Raw genomic sequence first — 21482 nt, forward strand, 5'->3', positions numbered from 1 at the left:
TACATTAAAAGCAATGAAACGAAATAACACAAGACATGCATTACAGAAAATGTGAACTCATTTGAGATCGACTACATAAACAAAAACAAGCTGTGAAAGATCAGCAAAATCAAACAGATATCAATCGTAGATAACTAAAAATCTAGAAAACTAGAAAATCTGAAGTGTATTCAGTGTTTGTTTGTGTGAGGTGTTTGTTAAAAGTATATCTAAACAGTAGATATTACTTGCTAATTAAGTCTTGTACAATACTAACGACACACTTAGGAAACATCATCGACAATCATAAACATATCCGAAGAATTCATTAAATTTATATATAAGAATTATATGGACAATTTTCAGATTAGTCAGTAGTAGTAGTTCTATGTCTAATTTCGGTGGCAATTTTTATAATTTAAGTATTAGGGTTTATTATCGTGAAATATCATAATATCTCACGACACTACACTCAAACATTAAATAATAATACTTCATGACCACTAAAATTAGATGAAGAAAACTTACCTGAAAATTACCCAAATACATGTAATAATTTCAATTTAATAATATAACACAGATCGTGCTATATTTTGTATGAAACGTAACACAGCGCCAAAAATTTATAAATTAAAACTATTAGCATTTTTATAAAACTTCTTCCGCGGCAGAATGCTTTGACATTTAGTTATGAATATCTACTTTTTAATTGTATTATTTTTATAATAATATGTTTATTCGCAGTGCACTATTTACCAATTAATATAAGAATTTATTTATTTTGAAATAAGAACCTAGAAGGTAAAGTTACCTTAATTCCGACGAATGAATTGATTGATTGTCATGATATCTCGAGCGTGTTTTGAAATATCTTACTATTCACAGGCTAACAGCGCGCATGTCAATTAATAATACACCAATATATGTCTTTCAATGACTGACGCATGGGATGTCTGATAATGAGACCTAGTTAGGTAAACACCACGAGTCTACTTGTGTACTGTTACTAACACGTTCTACGTTGTTGCATGTACAATAAGCTACTCCTCGCTTTATATACTGTAACATTCATGAAGCATTAGGGCCGGACCCAACTGAACAGCACGCTTCAGTAATACGTATTACATAAATATTGAAGGTCGACATTGATGCGAAAGATTGGATAGACGCTTATAGAATCGTACTTACTACTTACCTCCTCCTCCTTATAAAGAAAAGATTCTTTACAAGCAATGTTTATTATAATAAAGAGACTATATTATTGCGTAATTTGATTATTATATCGATGTATGACAAAAAGAGACTCATTTTTAACCGACTTCAAAAAAAGGAGGAGATTCTCAATTCGACTGTATTTTTTGTGTGTTAGCATACACACAAAAAATAAAAATTATTTCGACATATTTTGTAAACCGGTTTCGATAATTTTTTTTTTGTTGGAAAGGGGGTATCTCGGTAGTGGTCTCATTGAAATTTGAAGAAAATATTTCACCTTTAAAGGTTAGACAATTAGGGGTATATTCCGTTTTATTTGATTTCACCAATTTCAACAAAACTTGGCAAATAGATGTAATTCCACAAACTTTTGAGATCGGCTTTTATTATAATTTACCAACGTAAAAATACATTATTATGTAATTTAAATAGTCTTTTATTTATTTATGAAAATAATTTTGTAGGCAGTTTTTAAAACTCAATAATGATAACGAATAAAAAAATAAACAAATAAAAAAAAACTCATAATATCTCTGTTTACGTATTCATAAAATTTCTGCTATCAGCTCAAATACTTTCTGCAATAAGTAGTACAGTGGTCTCTACATTTTTTAAATATACATATATACATTTTAAATTTTTTTATAATACCAAGTGACGATACGAACAAGTCGTACGCCTGGTGGTAAGCGACACGTCTGTTCATAAATACTGCTTATTATATTCTTGCCCTTATGGCAGCCGGATGTGACCGCAAGTCTAATCTACTCTAATCCAAATAACTTATTTTTACTTTTTTCACTGAACATATGTGAGCCATCAAGAGCTATAATGACCCTATTATTTTTGTATATGATTTGGCAAATATACATAACTTAATACAATAAGCATTCCTAACATAATGAGTTCTTTTAATCACCATACATATCGTACAGCACTTATTACAAAATTCAACCGTTGTGCTAACTTATTGTATTGAACTAAATATCTAATTACTAAATACCTAATTGCTAAATGCGGTATGTAATAAAAGTAAAGAAAAATCTACATATACACTATAGTGCAGTATACATTTGTGTAGTGTATTGTTGCTAACTTCCTGCGTTGGATGAGAAAAAAATATCCTAAATGTTTTGTGTGCGCGAGTGTCATTGACACGAAAAGTGATAGCTTCTTTAAATTTGGCTACAGGGGTCATTGCTGTGTATTCTTTAATTTACAATTCTGGTATTAGAAATAGTCTTGAAATCTCACGGTTTATTTACCCTTCTATCTTAAATTGCAAGCAATATAAGTACAAAAATTATTTATAACGAATGAGTTACTTAAAAAGTTTAGATGACATAAATAAGTACTTTCAAATAATGACGTGAAAATTTAATTTCTTTCAATTGTTCAATTCAACATACCTGTACGTTTTCAATTAACCTTTAAAATATTTCATCACACAAAGCTTTGACTTAAAGAAACTGTACTATCCTAACATTGTATTTTTTTTAATGTGTGTGATGTTCCTGTAAGCATAACACTTTCCGTGCCAACGCATTATGTTAATGTGTTACCATTGTTGGAGCGTTGTTGTACGTTGCCGCCAGGAAACAGCTCCAGGTGGGAAGGCGGCTTGTGCTCTGGGGTGCCGACGTGAGAGCCTCCTTCTCCGCAAAACGGAAATTTGTTCCAACTCAGTGCATATCGATATTATGTTGTTACTACATCACTATTCCGATTACATCCTACAACTCGATCTAACCTTTTTCATATCGCTGAGTGTACATGACTTTCGTTCACAGACTTATAACAAGGTATATATAACAGTATAACAATTTTGAAAATTCATTGTTTATATTTATATATATATTTTCTTTATTATATTAATTTCGTTTATTATATTTATATGTTCATATTTATTGTTTATATGACATATACAGGATTTTATTAATTTTGACAACAATCTTAAAAATAATTTTAGTGTCGATTATTGGTACATATTATGTGTGTGCGTGTCCATTCATAGGAAAGACTGAACATCGAACATTGTTAGAAAGAGACAGAACACCGACAAAGCCACTAGCAGACAACAGTCTTTTGTCCCCAGAGCTGTCAATTCCCACACTAATACCTTGGCAAAGATAGGATTCTGTGAAGAACCTGCCTGAGTAAGTACCGCCGCGAATTTCTATCGCAAAGCAACACTGTTGTGTTTCAGATACAGGGGTAAAAAGAGCCAGCGCAATCACAAACAAAAGACTTAAGGTCTTATGTCCCAAGGTAAAAAATACATTGACAACAATGCATTTTTTATGATATCTAGTGACGTGACAATACACCTATCCGTAACAGGCCTTGAGGCCTTACCATGAACTCTTAGTACGATTCAGTTACATGAAGTGTATATCGCTTTTTTGACGTTACAAACCTACACTGAACTGTAACAAGAGTTCATGGTAAGGCCCCTGTACTTTATTTCTACGTCCGATATCTGTCCGAAACAATTACTGTCAAATAAGTAATTCCCGACCAAATTAAAAGACGTATGATGTGAATGAAGCTTCAAACTTTCATATTGTTTTTTAATTTGATCGGGTATTACGTGATTGTTTCGGACAGATGTCGGATGGAGAATAAGAGTAGACCCCCAGTTTACACTCAGTGTTTTAAATTGCAAAGACCACCCTGAGACATAAAGTTGCTAAGCCTCATGTGTCTGTAATTTCAGCAGCACCCTCACCACCCTTAAAACTGGAACGCAGTAATGCTCACTGCTTGACGGCAGAAATAGGTATTGGTGGCAGTATTTCCCTGGACAAACTCTTTCACGGAGCTCTGCTGCCACTGAAAATTTTGAGCTATTACTTGTATCCAGAATTTCGTAAATGTGCAATTATTTCCATCAGGTAGACCGCTTCACTGTTTGCCTATTTATAGATATACCAACAAAAAAAGAAAATCCGCGGCAGAAAGACCGCAGTTATAACGGGATTTGGATGCTCGTTGTACAAAAGGCGTGTTATTTGCTTGTGACGTTACTGTCTACTTGATCAAAAAACGAGGTATTGAAGGAAAAGACTCGAGAACGACCTATAAACGCCTACTTTGATTACACATACATTTAATATAAAGATATTAAATATACAACATATAAAATTATACCATATGCAAAGACTTTCTTCTATCACAAGTGCAAACCAAGTTAACTATAGTGTTTACAAAGAATGAAAGATCATTAAAGTTCTCACATTATAGTAGAATGTGAGTAACTTACGTTGTACATTTTTTTATAGTTTGCAATAACCAGAGATTTAAATTGGTAGAGCATATTTCCGTGAACTTTAAGCAATAAACATGAATCGGATATTACCTCCTTTTGAAATCCCAGAATGGATAAAAATAAAAGACAAAAAACTCAAAACAAAACATTTATATTTTTAATAGTAAACAAAATCCAAAAACTCCCTTCAAGTAAGGCCTATTCAGATCTGTAGCAAAAACGTACGGTTTAACTTCGGAAAGTTTTTAGGGAATATTCAAAATGTTTTGTGAATATTACAAATGTTATAGAACTACAGACACCCTTGGTGTAATAATGCCACATTTGCAAAATTACAACTTTTTAGGAAAGAGTTTTAAATATTCTACTAACGATATTAGTCGATACCTTTTTATCTTTAAATAAGAGAGTTATAAAGTTTCACATATTATTTATTTCATGAAGTTTCTTGTATTTTTTATGGCTTTCTTGCACTTTCGTGGGATAAAAGCACTGTTGACGTACGATTAGAAGAGGGGTTACAAATGGCGACTTTTGGCAACGATGCAAACGCGATGCAGTCGCTAATCGTCTACCTTTACACACGCGCGTGATTTTAGGCAGCGATGCAAACGCGATGCAAGCGCGTGAATGCATCGCTACGCTTGGGATTTATAGATGATTGCATCGATACAAACGCGCGATAGACACGGCAACTTTTAGCAGCGATGCAAACGCGCGTTATTATATACATCGGAACTACTACCTATGCACCTAAGGACCTATACATCGATGCAATCATAACCACTCGTGTAACCACCCTAAGGTTCGTACTAGTAGTTATTTGTGTTAACAAGATTTAGGCAATTGTACGATAGGTTTACACTCTTCAAACACTTGTTATTCGTATAAAGAAGTTTCTTTGCATATAGTTTTTGTGGCACCATATAAATTCATCACATGAAATCTCAATTGCAAGTAATAATAAAAATATAAAGGACAACTGAAAAAACACACAGAAACGAATTTAAGAGAGAGGGAAATGTTCTGTTTTCTCCTATTTCTATCATTTACTGACTACTAATACGACAAAATGCTGATTAGTGTAAGCCAATAAAATGGAAACTGTCTCCGCAAGCTTACTATTATTTGTGTGTGTTTCCACGTATTTACCAATAAAATCAATAGAGATTTCAATAGACATATCAATAAAAGTCATAAAAATAATTGTAAATGCATATTTTGGGAAGCAAAACGGAATGGAAAGGACGGACACAGAAGGAATTGGCAACCTGAATACATTACCCTCGTTTTGGTTTCGCTGTGATTGAGTAAAAATAATTTCTGTACAAATCATCCCACTCCCGTGATTTGAGCTGCCTTTAGACGTTAATTTAATAAAAAGCAAAAAAAAAAGAAATCAGTATGGTACTCTACAGTAGTTATTTCCTTCATACGGGTTAATGAGAAACATAAGGCTTGAACTACGTTAATATCTACAATTAAGAACCATTTAAACTGCAGAGTATTTATAGATGTTAGGTTTAACTACTAATTCTCGTCAAAATTGTCAAATTTTTATTGATTAATTGTGAACCAGGTTCACGCAACTAAGACAGCAACGACATAGTTATTTACAAAGAAAGGAATTTGGCTACGAGCTGTATCTGCCGCACGACAGATGCATAGTTTCACGACGAGGTAGATGTAGCAAGGCTTTAAAGTATAATTTCAATATTGAATTGTTTTCAAGAGGAACAGCATATGGCACATTCACAGGTATTGCTATAAAAATGTTACTAACAATCATTTGCCAATTCATCTCCAATAAGCGTTGAGCACTTATTAAAAAATAGTATTTGAAACGGTTTTGAAAATTTCAGGAATTTGTTTAGATGTAAATTTGATTTTTTACTGGGACCTCATTTGCCAAATCAAAGGTTTCTGCTACAGTACCCAATCTCGTTAGAACAAATTTTCTTCCAGTGGGTTCAGGACTCCGCTTGTCGTGAATAAATAGTCAGGAACGAGTATTTATAGAAAACAATTTAGTATTATATATACCACTATGTACATAAGATATTTATTACTTATACCCTCAAAAGATAGATCTGTTAGTTACAAATGAAAATGTTTTATTACCCACCACCGACTTCCACAAAGTGCTGAATGCCGTGAGAAGCGTGCGCAACCGTGCCTTCTATGATGTATATGATTGTACGTTTTGGTTGTGGATTGTCAATAAAATAATTACAGAATTAGAAAAATGTGTTTGTCTGAAACGTCGTCAACAATATTCTGCCACTTTTCAAATGTATTTTTTATGTGAAATTGAACTGCATTTGTTGGCCAATTCTCGCATTTGTTTGCATAAGTTGGTAAGTTCTGATATTGCTGTAGGAGTAATCATAGCATATTTTACTTGTCGTGTTTTTTATAACCGGTTACTGGCATTTTAGGCACAGCAAAGCCAAAGGGAGTAATCAAAACTGTTTTTCATCACAAGTTTAGCTTCACCTATGCGGATTGTTAACTAGATAATCGGAAAGCATACAATTTTGTAGCTAATTCTTCGCACAAAATAGCTACCAATCCATAACCAAAAACCGAACGTAAAATAAATTGCAAATAAAACCAGAATCACCTTTCCAAGGGTCCCTGCCATTGAATTGATTTCTCGGTGCTGGGTGTGGCTTGAAACCAGGGGCGGGGGCCATAGGTTGTCTGCCTATCGGTCTCGCTGGCGACTCCCAGGCCCTGAGGGGATCGGAAAGGTCGCCGACAGACGAGGAAGGGGGGATGGAGATGTGGGGGCGGGAGAGGCTCTGAGTGGAACCGTACCGCCTACCATTGTTCATATCGTGAACGCCCTCGATGTGCAGGTCTGCTAGGGTCTTTGGTACGAACTCCAACTTGGGACGGCTGATGGCTTCTTCTTTCCTGGAAGTGGAAGAATATGGTATTATACCTGTAAGAAAGTTCACTTGGTACAAGATGCAAATGAAGTTCCAATACAGCTATGAGGAAAATCGACTGAGTCTTAAACAATTAAAAAAATTGCAAACTAACGAAATGCTTTGAAAAATGTCATTCCTTAAATTGGTTAAAGAAATTACCTACAGGTGTATTTTTGACTTACTTCTCCAAAAGGGTAGAAACGAGTCCCTTCAGGATCTCTGTGCACTGTTGGTGGTACTCCAACAGACCCTCGGCAAAGAAAGTTAGCTGCGCAACTTGCTCCACCTACAAAAAATAATACAATGTTCACGTTGTAATTGCCACCAAGTAAGTTAATTTGTTTTATCTTGCTAGCGACACGACTTACGAGTGTTATATTTTCTTCGAAATCAATAAATATTTAGTACAATAATGCTGTATTTTTTAAGTGGTAAATAACTATTATTGCGAAAAGGGTAATAGCGCAGCCAGCCTGTTGTGTCGGTCTAAACAGCGCTAGTGGCTCTAGTGTAAATTCACCTTTATAAGTAAACATTCGAGACATACTAAGAGGTACAAATAAGTACAATAATTGCATTTTTAAATCTATTCAATTTACAAACAGTATCTAAGTAAGATTAAAGTTATTCGTATTTTGAATCTAATTAAACACAATTGTCACGTATGGAAGCCTGACGATCTTTAACACAGGTCTATGTTAGTTTGTGATTGCAGTCTCACACTTATGGTGGTAATTTCATAATTTGGTCATTATGGAGTCTGTGTTCACTGCCTAATTTCCGTGGCAATTTTTATCATAAAAGTTTTATTATATGAATTATATTTCACTAACTATACTCGAATATTAAATAATCTGTCAGGATAATATACTCGAATACTAAAATAATAAAATATGCCACGGAAATTAGGTAACGAACAGTAATCCGACAATGACCCATTTAATTTATATTATTTTATAAATGCTTACTTTTGGGAGAGGGAATAAATAATATTAGGTACTATTAATTAATGGATACACTTATTTTGACACTTACATCATTATCAAGAAGGTTGAACATGCCAATCTGAGCTAGTGTCAGCGACTCTGCGAATTTCTCCTCTGCCTGTCGAATCTCATCATCTGGAATATGAGCTGATGTATGAACGTCCCAAAACGAAGGATGTCACCCAAATATCATTAAGAACAAAAATACAGATTAAAAACAATGATAAATAAAAAATAATAATAAAAAACAACACAGAACACAGAAATTAAAAATAATAATAAAAGAAAAATACAGACCAAACGCAGAAAACAAAACAGGCAATGAAGGATCGGCGCGTACACAGGACAGGAACATGGAAGAGACGAGGTTTTATTATAGGTTTTATATTTATACAGGGTAATGATTAATATAGCTAGTTGCACTAAGTTTATAAACGCAATAGGAGAAAAATACTGTCGACGGTTTCGAAGTTGTGCAATTTTCTGATTTAAATTAAAGAACGACAAATTTGAACTCTAGCCAGTACTCTAGAAAGCCATCGGTTTCAGTTTTGTTTAATAAAATAAGGAATATACTCGTATATAAAGTTGTTTGTTACCATGAGTACGATTATGATATGGTTAAATACTTTTAGCAATTTGACAGATAAAGGAGCGCATTTACCGCAGTCTTAATTGAATACAAATATCAATCAATGAGCCGGCATAAAAAGTAACCAACTTCAAAGTTGCACTTCGCGGTAACATTACGATCAATCAGAGACCGAAATGGGTAAGCGTTACGCTGATTCAGAGCGGTGTACAATTTAAATAAATGCGCAAACAGGTAAGATTGAATTAACAATGTATACCTGCAAAAATTACGCTACCGGCCACTGCATAAACATAATCATGTTGTTAGAGCGGTTACACACGGTCACTTTAAGCAGCGAAGCAAACGCGATGCAGTCGCTAATCCTCTACCTTTCGCACTTACACAGACGCGCGATTTTAAGCAGCGGTGCAAACAAGATTTTAAGCAGCGATGCAAACGCGATGCAAGCGGTCGATACAAACGCGCAATTGCATCGCTACACTTGGGATTTATATGCGATTCCATCGATGCAAACGTGCGAGTGCATCGATACAATCACCTACAAATCGCACGTGTAGCGATGCAATCACGCGTTTCACGAACGCGAGTTTGCATCGCTGCTAAAGTCGCCGTGTGTAACCACTCTTAATGTTTCTGCGTCTTATTTTCAGTTTCGCACACGCTGAAGCGATTTAAACGATTACCTCTTTTAGTCTCTGGAATCAAAGTACGAATGATATCTCTTCATTCTATAGACACAGCCGAAAGGGACGCTGGTGTGAAAAAGAATGAGAAGGAAATAAATAATTCCTATCACGTTCTTTCATTATGCAAACAAATAGTGCTGGTTGTATACAGGTATATACGTGAACATTTCAAAGTATTGTAATCCAAGAAAAAAAAATCGAGTTATAAAATCAAAGGGTAAACTCATGTCACTCAGAATTTCAGCCGCTGAGTGATCACTAATGGTCTTACCTATTCTAACGATCAATTTGTTAAAAGCTTAAAGAAGCAGCTGAAATGCCAAGTTGTTAGACACGTTTTGATCCTAGCCTAGAATGAGATGATGACTGTTCGCTAGTGTTTCTTTGACATACCCTGTCTTTGTGTTGAATTGTGACTTGGACTCATATAAGGGCTGATCCTACCACCTGAATACATCATTTGACAAAAGAGAACAGTAAATTAGATAAAGAAAAATAATTGCAAATCAGGAAGAGAAATAACACTAGAAGAAGTAGCAACAGTCAGCTGGAATCTCATGAAATGTTTTGCAGATATTTAGATTCAAGTTTTTATGTCGATTAAATTTAAATGTTATACATGAGATTTCAGTCGAAGAATATTGTGTTTCATTTATAGCGTAAAACAGTAGACGCGTGGCGTATCTTAGTTTGTTCAAAATGTTATACGGAACGATTTGTCTTTACTGCATTTTAAAGAAATAATTACCTTTTGCTTGTCTACGTCGTTTGCAGTCAAAATCGAGTCTACGTCCCTGTAGTTTCTTTCGGTGATGCTGTAAAAAAGAAAAGAAGCAGATTAGCAATTTAGATAGAGCACGAAACTGTGAAATGAGTTTAAAAAGTCTGTATACGATACGTGAACATCTTTCCTGTTACAATTAACCATTACTTTTATCTTAATTTCAATTACATTGAAATAATTGCCAAGCCAGCCAACTTCTATGAAAAACAATTGTAGTACTTACTCTATTAACATTATAAAAATATTACTTCTCAAATTACAGTTTTTTATTTTGCCAGAGAGAAACGCTTTTTCAAACAAGTAACCCTCGGCGACTGTAAAAGCATAACGCTGAGCAAAAATAAATTTCAGAATTTCAAATTTTAAACAGTGATTAATTCCAGAGATGGTAAAAATTTCTATTTATTTTAAAGTTTCTTGTCAAGGTGGTTAATTTGGATGCATTACTTTAAGAATACCTAGGTAAATGCCAGTGTGTGAATATGATAGAAATGATTAGTGAAATCAGCCTGCAAAATTTGTACATACAATCCATTTTTTGCATTTCAGGAACTTTACGTTTTAAAATACGAGTTTGAGAAAGTAAGGCGACGATTTATAATTTCGTTCATTTATTAATGGAATAAAAATAAGATACTCGTATGTACAATAGCAAGGCCATGTTCTGTAGGATGTGGGAGACTGATGACAATCTGCAGGACGCCGAACGGGGACTCATTCGATCAATTATGAAGTGAGCATTAAGACTTAGCGTAAACTCACCATAACCTCCTTAAGGTCTTTCGTTTGCAGATGGTGTAGGGGTTCGAGGAAGCTTTGCTTGATGTTGTCATCCAGCGAGTACTTCACGTCCGCCATCTGCTTCATAGCTTCGCCCATCTCGATCAGGCATTGTGCTAGAAACATTCAAAGTTTATGTTATAGGCAAGTTTCAACACAAACAAACAGTGCCGACAAACAATATTAAATATTAGGTAAGGTGTTTTTGTTTACACAGCGATTTAAATATGGAATGCACATCCGAATCATATTATTTGAAATCTCGATTTCGAAAACGGATTTGGCGATGAATCCGGATAATCCAGATTTATTTCGAAAAACTATAGGAATTAAAAAATATATATTTACTTGAAAAAAAAAAAGGCATGTATTGGTAGAAAATTGATCATATTTTAATCTAATCTTCGGTAGGTAATTGAGATCCATAGATACATAATATAATTAGTCTTCAAAATTACGCATAGGATTTCTCAACCATGAGCCATTACAATTCTGAATGTCAGTCTTCTTATTTTATTCCTGTCTTCTTATCGTCTTTAACGACGATAGGTAAAAATTAACGAACATCAGCCATTAAATATCTCAAAATTCTAAACATAGAAAAATTACACGAACTAAAAACTGTCTAATTAAAACGTAAGTGTTTACAAATAATCTAACATTTTCTTTTTCTGAAATATAAACAGAGTTGCGTTCTGAGGAGACATTTAAACATTTAGGGGTGCGGCTAGACCGATAATTAAGGTGGGGTAAGCATATCAATTACGTGTTTGAAAAAACGCACCGATTTCTTAATATTTTAAAAGTCTTAGCTGGTGCCTCATGGGGAGTTCATCCTAAGCATCTTCGTCGGCTATACATTTCTTTAATTCGTAGTAGAATTAATTATGCTTGTTATTTATATGACAATAGTGTTAAAACGCACGTGTAAAAGCTGGAAAAGGTTCAAATGTTGGGATGTATTTCTCATGCTAAACGTACTTATAATAGTGATATTATTCGCATGGATGTAATTTTAGAATTGCAAGAAAAGTATTCAAGTTGGTTAAAAATATTTACTGATGGCTCTAAGTGCGGTAATAAGACAGGGGCAGCGTTTTTTGACCCATTAAGTAATAAGAGGGCAAGTTTTAAAATTACGTCTAGTGTAACAATAATTTCGGCAGAGTTATATGCAATATCTGAGGCGTTGTTGTATGTGGAGACGTTAATTTGTCAAAACGTGGTAATCATGACTGATAGTAAAAGTGCCATTCAACATATAGCTCGATGTACTTATGACAAACAGTGTTTCATTAGCTTATAAACGTCCGTACATTTAATGTTGGAATATGTACATTCAATATGTTTTGTCGGAGCCAACATGTAGTGCCGCGGAGATTTTGTATACATCTTGTATAGATTTGTTTTTAGTGAGGTAGTATTTTGATTATCTATCTGGATTTTATTAAGTGTTTTCTTGATGTACCGTTTTACTAATGGGGCTGACATGTTCAATAACGATCAAAGCTTTTAAAATCCGAATTTCAAAATCGAATAAAAATGCGGGAAAATCTGGATTTTTAAATTACGGATTATCCGGATAGCATTCGTTAGACCTAAAGGGCCATCATACGACATATCAAAACTATTATTCACATTCTCGGCCAATACTTACAGAAGACAGTATCCTCGCCTAGTTTCTTGCCATAGTGCAGCATACAGTCTCCCAACACTCCCTCAGGCTGAGGGTATGTATTGCTCTTGGCCTGCCCGCTGAGTTTGCTAATGCCCTTTACGGCAGCCATCTTTGCACGCGCCGTGGGGTTTGGTTGAAGAAATTCTTTCGTTTTCGTTTGTAATTCTTCTACTAACTCGCATGTAACGTCTGTTTTCTGGAATGTAAATATGCATTGATTGTAATAGGACAATTATGTGTAATGAACAGACTAAGGGACCCTGGAAAAAGTAAAAATAATGATAAAATAACGCACACGCTCATAGCGGCTCTGGGGAAACCCTGTATCACAGATGACGTGGTCATACACATAGACAACCACAAAGTACACCGAAAACTCACGAGAGAAATAAATGTAGGTCATACAAATATTTCTACCAGCCCGGGAATCGAACCCGGGACCTCTGCGTGGCAGACCAGTATGGTAACCGGTCTGCCACAGAGGCAGTAAAAAGAAAGATGCCTGGTCGGTAACAAGCGGCGATTTTGTAATACTACATATAGATGCAGAGAGATACACATTATCTTCCAGACTTGTTTGGTCAATACACTGCGTACCACTAACAAGGTTTTAGTATTATTGCTTTAGGTAACTAAGGAAGAAGGTTTCATTAATGTTTTTAACGCTAAATGTGTTTGTAGTCGTGTATACATACTCTTTCCATTTCCACAAAGTCCAGGTCCAGTTTGGTGCCCTCGGCACCGCCCATCTTTTCTGTGACATACTGAAACAAAGAAATTTGAAATTAATAAACAGACATACTACAACCTGTAGAAAAACCAGCATTAAGGTGACGCTTGCACTGTATAAGAACATTTAATAGCTTTCCAGAAAGAACAACCACAATAGATAGTTTTAGAACTATTAAATTATTACAAGAAAAACTTTCATACACTTCCGACAGTTGGCGATATGGCAAAAAAGTCGTTAAAAAACAAAATCCAAAGATCTGGAACAAGCACATAGGAGAAATTCGTATGGTCTGCTAGTTCGTTCCGTAGCTCAGTTGGGAGAGCGTCACCACTGTATGACGAAATCTCACCTATTTCTGCCGCCATGCAGTAATGTGAACATTACTGCATTCCGGTTTGGGAGGGTAAGGGTGGTACTGAAATTACAGGCACATGGGACTTGTCAACTTATGTCTCATAGTGACGGGTGCAGTGGCACTGCAACTGTAATGGACAGGCGTGTCGCTTGTCACCAGGTGCGCGACTTGTTTGTCCCGTCACTTAGTATTATAAAAAAAAAACTTTGGTCAATCATATCAGCAGACGACGCCATCTAATTATATACCACATTATTTCTCATTCCTCTAACGTGACTTCAATGTAATAAATAATTGACCTACTATGAAAATTCGTAGAAATACTCCTGGTACAAGAAACGCTGGGTTGTTTCATTTACAAGCTAATTTCTCAACAACAAAAAAGGAGGCCGACTGATTTATAGACAATAATAATAATAAAGTATCTGGCACATCAAATAACCACAGCAAATCCCTGTACCACGAGTATCAGAGCTACGGATTAAACTCCTAGTACACTCACAACAGAACCACAATTTAGAAATCATTTAGCACGTGCATAAAATCGAACCCACTGAACCACCGACATTTACATTCTTAACAAACAAAATGAAGTTAACTACGTACATAAAATTAGCTTTGCTTACACTGAGGAGATGTCTCCAATGCCTTATAACATACACGAGCGCGTCATAAAAAGTAACTCACAGATTAATTCGAAAGCAGTAAAAGTTAATTGCGTTCGTCATCTTTACTTAATAATGTTCTGTGAAGATGTGCTGAATCAATTCAATAAAAAGCTGTTACCTATCTTACGTTTTACAGTCGATACTCCATCTGTTGGGGATATGGATTTATCACAGACATATATCTAGACAGACGCCGCAAGTGTATGTACTTCACGCGCCCAAAGTAAGTGAAATTCACTTACTTGCCGTTGGTACAATTCAGAACGCGCTCGACCGTTATCGTAGTCAAACACCAGTCGAAAACGCGAAAAATGCATAATTGTGCCATTATAAACTGCAAAAGCACGATAAATGTGTGCAAAGGGGTAAACAGGGACGTTTCCTTCCACGGGCAAGTGATTTTGTAATCAGAAGATGCATAATTTATTTTAAAAACATTTGGTGCGATACATATATTTGTGATCCTTTGTTAATAAGCCATGAATATCGAACGAACGCACTTTTGTATAATGAATTCAGTTTCCTGTTACGGCCGCTTGTACATTGTTTTGGCCAAATTTAACGTTTAGTGATGTATACTTTAGGCAAAACTGTCTCGATTCTGATCGATTTTGAAAACAAAGGGACGATAATTATTATGACCTTAGCAATATTATAAAAAAAATCTATAACTCTTTTGTTATAACGTTTTGTTTTTTTTTTCAGTTTTGTAGTATCTATTATCAGTAGTATCTGTAATTTCGATAATTTTTGCAGCACGTTGTCTAGAATGTCCGAATATAGAGACCAAATAATTACATACATCGCCGGATATGTAGTACGAGTAATACACAAAAACTATATAATGCAAAGAATTAACAGTGCGCTGTCTTTACATAAACCTGGAGTTGGTCATACGTATGAGTTCGTTGCTTTCGAGGACGAAGGTGGTCTAGTTTATCCCATCTAAGATGCTATCCAAGTATGCATAGTAGCAGAGTTAGAAATCCGAGAAATAATAAACAAATCACAAAAATTTCACAGCCTTCATTAAGTAAACCTCTTCTAATTAATAAGATTTTACCATATTTTGTCAGCAGTAACATTTTCAATCAGAAATGAGGAGATCCGTAGAAGAACGAGTCACCGACATAGCTCGAAGGATTAGCAAGTTGAAGTGGGAGTGGGCAGGACACATAGCTGGGAGAACTGATAGCCGTTGGGGCAGAAAGGTTCTTGAATGGAGACCACGAACCGGAAAGCGTTCAGTGGGACGGCCCCCTACTAGATGGACGGATGACCTGGTACGGGCGGCGGGTAACCGATGGATGCACGTCGCGTCCGATCGGCTTGTCTGGAAATCTTTGGGGGAGTGTCTTATGTTCAGCAGTGGACGTCTTCCGGCTGATATGATGATGAACATTTTCATTTGTCTTGCCATTCATTAATTTATCGATATCTTATCGATAAGTTAATCGATAAGATCTTCTATTACAAAAAGATGTTATATAATAAGTTCATTTTATTGGAAGGACAATCAATTTAATATTTGAAGTCGATTAAAAATTAGTTTTAATTTTTTTAAGTAATCAATTTATTTTGCTTGTTTTTTAAAACAAGCAAAATAATAAAAAATAAAATCAAAATGCGAAGGAAAATGGAACAATTCAAAATTTTAAATTAAATATGAGTAGAAGAAGAAAAACGATACGATACGAATGGAGAGAGGCGATACAAAAAGGTGGGATGACGGTGTAAGGAGGTCACACCGTCACAGGGTGCTGGTGAAATTACAGGCACATGGGACAGTCTCAGGGTGACGGGCACAGTGGCAATGTCCATCAGATCTTAGTGGTTTAAAAAAAGCTCTGAGTAGCACTGCATCCGTTATAGACAGGCGTATCGCTTACCACCAAGCCCACAATTCGTTCGTCCCGTCGCTTGGTTGTCATAAATAAAATGTTAAAGATTACCTTTAAACGTAGGTTGTGATCTCACACAAGTAGTAGGAAAAATGTTACTATCTTAATTCAAGTGACTTGAAAATATAAACGCACCTTACCCGTGTGATATATTATGGACGTAAATACTTTATAATTACTCTGGAACAGGTAACCAAAAGGTCAGCGGGTGTGGGCGGAAATTGTTTAACACAAATGAAAAATAACGCCAATCGCTGCCTATTAAGAGAGGAATAAAAAAGATAGACTGACATTGGGTTGTTTATTTTCTGATAAGGTCGAGAGTTGTAAAAATATTTGTCATTTTTATTTTAATATATTTTTTTTAATGAACTAGTTACGTCTAATGTAAATGAATACGACCCTAATCTAAACTATAGACACAAAAATTAGTAATTTATCAAATAAGATGTTTCAATTTCCATTACAAACGATTTGCAAAATATTTTAACAATCTGTATGTTTTACTAAATCAAATTTAGCCTTTTTGTCTACTTGGGATTTTTTCCAAGCTAGTGGCACGAAGAAACCACCTCTACTGTTGAAATTAGTAGGATGTTTTTAATTTAATCGCATCTCGGAGCATCCTGGGTAGAAAAAAATACATAGGTTTGTTTTAAATTTTAAGCGACTTCTAAAAAGGAGGATGTTCTCAATTTGACTATATTCCTTTTTTTGTGTGTATGTTACGCGATTGCTCCGACAATTGTGAACCGATGTCGATTATTATTTTTCTTTTGGAAAGGGGTACCTTGTAGTGGTCAAGTTTGAAGAAAATATTCTCCATCTCTAAGGGCGTCAAATTAGGGGATAAATCCGGTTTATCTTTCCGTTAACTGATTTCAATAATATTGCCAACTTTTGAGGTAGAGATTTCTTTTACATTTTTTAAAAACGTATTTACTACATTCTCTGGTTCATTTCGAAATCCTCAATTAAGTTACTCTGAATAATGTTATGATAATATTTTTTTAACGTTCAAATAAAAAGTGGAACAATAAAATATGTTTTCGAAACACAAAAGGCATTGTGTTAAAAAATAACAGGTCAAGGTTCAAATAAAACTGCCGAAACGAAAAGTATATGTAAATTTTATGTACATTCTGAAACCCGTGGATCCAGGTGTGCGTACAGGAAGTCAGTCCACAAAACAATGTTGGTATCAGCGATGTTGTATACCTATATAACAAACAGGTGCAGATATCTCGAGGAAAAAGAAAGTGTCAATTGAAATAGAACAATATTAGTCAGTAGTAGTAGAGCTCCTTGTGAAAGAGGTGTCCAGGGAAGTACAGTCATCTTGTATCTTACCTATTTCATATAACTCTTATAACTATTATATATATAACTGCATCCCGGTTTTGAAGGGTAAGGGTGCTGGTGAAATTACAAGCACATGCGACTTGCCAATTTATGTCTAAAGGTGACGGGCGCAGAGGCAGTGTCCCTCAGATCTTTGTGATTTAAAGCCTAAGTCGCACTCTGTCAGTGATATGGACAGGCGTGTCGCTTACCACCAGGTGCACAAATTGTTCACCGCGTCACTTGGTATCATAAAAAAGTAATAAATTCTTGTTAAAGAAGACATTTCTAATTTGTAAACGGAACTGTCCTTTGACAGTCTCGCATAAAAGTCATCGTCTGAACTTTCAAGTAACGGCCCGTTCACACGGCGACATTGGCATCCTGTTTTTGGCAGGATTCTATTTGTTAGCGAACGTGCATTAATATTAGCATTCACATGAGCACCACCTTTACGAGATACTGTAAAAGTGAATGGGTGGTAAGATGCGTGCAATCCTATTCTTTTTCGCAAACCATTAACGGACTTCACAAATGGTTTTACAAATATATAACGTATTGGAATTCATTCATGAAAATCGGGCTGATTTTCAAGGAAGACAGCTAGTCGTCCCTGCTACAAGAATGTATGAAAAAAAACAAACAGAGCATGTTTTTTTCTCTGCCTAAAATTATTCACTGTTTTGCAAGGTATTTTCACATTCCCACATACAATATTTAGCTCTATTGTTATAGGGTAAATTTCACAATGGGACTTCGAAATACCTACGCAAATAAAGCCCTTGTTCGGCTTTTACTAAATACAATACTGAAACTAATTTTACTTGTACAACAAAGGAAGATCGGTGAGAGTACAAAGCAAATCGAGGTTTATACTTATCCGGATTTGTATTTGGATATAGAAGCTTGAAATTAACAGGGTGTTTCTGTCACAGTATAAATTAAATTTTGAGTACAAAGAATCACACAAGCCGTACAGTTTCGGTATTAACAGGTCTACTCAAACCTAGTTTTGCTGGTCACTAATCGCGCCATGTGTCAGCCTATGCTGGAAATGTGCCCTGTAACCGTGCATACCAGGAACCAAAATGTCTCAAAATTTGACCCGCGCTCCACGAAGCAGCCTATATTAATTATAAATATGTCGCTGAAGACGATAATTAACACATTCGTACGTTTCCCTTGAGCACAGTCGTAATAAACACAGACGGTATGATGAATAAGATTAATGCGAATGCAGGTAGGTTATGTATGCCAGCAACTTTATTGAACCAATATGATTGTTAAGGTTTTCGCGATAACTACACTGAAATATGAAACTACGTTTTCCAAAAAAACTGCATGCGTAGGTATGGCGGTATATCGCATGCGATATGTGATAAACCTCCCGATGACATATTTATCGTAGTCGATAAAGATAGTCATAAAGAAAGTCGATATTGCAAATACTGAATCGCTAAGATACCGCACTAGTGTCCTTCGTTCTTTGAATTAACTATTGTTTTACTTTTTAAGTACAAGGATAATGATATGAAATTGCGTCTGTAGCATCTTTGTCGTTTAATCATGGTCCCGAAAATTGTAATCCTTTTAATTTCATGGTTGCAAAACAACGAAACAAAAAATGGCGGTTTATATAAATTAAACTAAGCATTATTACGTTTTGAGTTTCTTCTCACTCGAATGCCGTCTGAGTGAGACATTGGCATTAAGTCCAGCAAACTGGAGATATAACCCTCAATGTCGGGTATTCTAGTTGGACCGTTCACTAACTGTGTGAGGTCACGTGCTGCGGCAAAATCACGAACAGCATCTCTCTGCATAATCGGTACATCGGCTGATCCTAACCACTCAATGTCGTGGGCGGTAAAGTCGCCGAGAACCAACACTTCCACTGTGGGGAGCTTTTTCAGGATTTCGTTCCTTTGGTACGTACCCTAAAAGTCGGTCAGTCTCCCGAGGTTTATGGCAAGTTGTTCTTATCGGTCTCCGGTAGACCTTATACATATTATATATTTAAGTATTATTCAACTATACTTTACTTATATGTAACGTATCATCTATGAGTAACACTGGGTCTATAACTGTCATAGGTTTTTTAAACTAATATAATAGTCGTTAAATATACCAGTAAAGGAAGTGGAGTATCCAAAGGAAACATAAAACCGTAGGGAATAAAGGTAGAAAATACTCTACAAGGCGTAAAAGTGCATTTTATAGGTAACAAAAGAACACAGGGACAAAGCGCGGGCCGAGGTTTTCACCTTGGCCGAATTCTGCACTACTCATCGTTATTGGAAGCTTTCTTTTAATGAAAATCTTATTCGTGGACTTTTCAAAACGGCATTAACTATAATCAGTACAAAGTACCAAAAAAGCGCCCTCAAAAGTTCGTGGAATTGCTACTTGCCAAGTTTTATTGAAATCGGCTACCGGAAAGTGCGCGAAACCGGATTTATCCTCCATTTTGCCACCCTTAGAGGTGGAATATTGTCTTCAAATTTAAATGGGACCACTACTGAAGTACCCTGTTCCCAACAAAAAAAACAGAATCATCAAAATCAGTCGAATTGAGAACTTCCTCCTTTTTTGAAGTCTGTTAAAAAATTGTCTAAATAGCTTTACCTAAGCAAACTGTTACTTTCATAAACTACTTTTTTTTAACTGCCTCTGTGACCTTTACGGTTACTACGGTTACTACGATGGTCTGGCACGCAGAGGTCCCAGGTTTGATTACCGGGCCGGGAGAAACATTCGTATGGTCTGCATTTATTTTTCTCTTGAGTTTGGCTGTCATTTGTGTATCCAGGACACAGGGTTTCCCTAGTGCGAGGCTATTAAAAATAAAAACTGTAAGAATTCCCGTTAAATAAAATTACTGCAAGGAAACTAACTGCATGCGTTAAAAGCTTCAAAAGGATTGCACCTTATATAGGACGCGGGTCGAGGTTTGACCTTGACCGATTTTAATAGTTTATGTAGATACCTACTTGCAAATATACGGGGAGATTATTGGTTCTCTCAATTTTTTTCTTTCATGGCGCCATAGTGCTAGCATCCGCTGTTATGTGTGCATAATTGAGTTTTAGACACTTATCACTATTTCTAGGTGACCATTTTATAGAAAATAAATCAATCGATTAAAAAATAAAATGTCGCTTTGCGTGTAAGGGAAATTCGGCTTGTTTGCATTGACGGGTAGTATAGATCGTATAATAGTATATAGTATGATTCGGGGGATATTTTTATGTGATTATAATGAAAGGGACAACAACCCTTTAACAAAATAGCAATTTTATTTTAAAAGCCAATAACAGAAACAGATTTTAAGACTTTCGTGGTTATTCACTAAATGATTATCACTAGTATCAGGTTTCTTACCACGGTATGACTTCTTTTTTTATGACAAGTTGACAAGTTTAAAAAAATATACGTGAGTTGGTATTTGAAATATAAAGTTCGATTTAAACGAGCGACTTGAGTCTCGGTCTCTTAGCACAATAACGGGAGAAAAAATTGTAACCCATGCGTATTATGTCTCTTTATTTCTGCTATAGAAATAGGTAGCATGTTATTA

General features: G+C 35.4%; 1 protein-coding gene across 5 annotated transcripts in view; it reads right to left on the reverse strand.

Moving 5' to 3' along the window:
• LOC113234639 (endophilin-A) overlaps positions 1–21482 on the reverse strand; it is a 52220-nt gene that overhangs the window by 3811 nt on the left and 26927 nt on the right. Inside the window, exons 3-10 of one of the 5 annotated variants that reach the window (XM_026470036.1) lie at positions 13603–13671; positions 12887–13103; positions 11212–11345; positions 10414–10480; positions 8434–8531; positions 7581–7684; positions 7290–7381; positions 2757–2846 (exon numbers count right to left, since the gene is read on the reverse strand). In XM_026470036.1, coding sequence (XP_026325821.1) covers positions 2757–2846; positions 7290–7381; positions 7581–7684; positions 8434–8531; positions 10414–10480; positions 11212–11345; positions 12887–13103; positions 13603–13671 — 871 coding nt within the window. Of the gene's footprint in view, positions 1–2756; positions 2850–7085; positions 7382–7580; positions 7685–8433; positions 8532–10413; positions 10481–11211; positions 11346–12886; positions 13104–13602; positions 13672–21482 lie in introns of all 5 variants that reach the window. The other 4 variants (XM_026470035.1, XM_026470033.1, XM_026470034.1 and 1 more) reach the window with 4 other exon arrangements.

The sequence above is a fragment of the Hyposmocoma kahamanoa genome, unplaced genomic scaffold (assembly GCF_003589595.1).
Source record: "Hyposmocoma kahamanoa isolate Upper Pololo Valley unplaced genomic scaffold, ASM358959v1 86, whole genome shotgun sequence".
Taxonomy (NCBI): Eukaryota; Metazoa; Arthropoda; class Insecta; order Lepidoptera; family Cosmopterigidae; genus Hyposmocoma; species Hyposmocoma kahamanoa.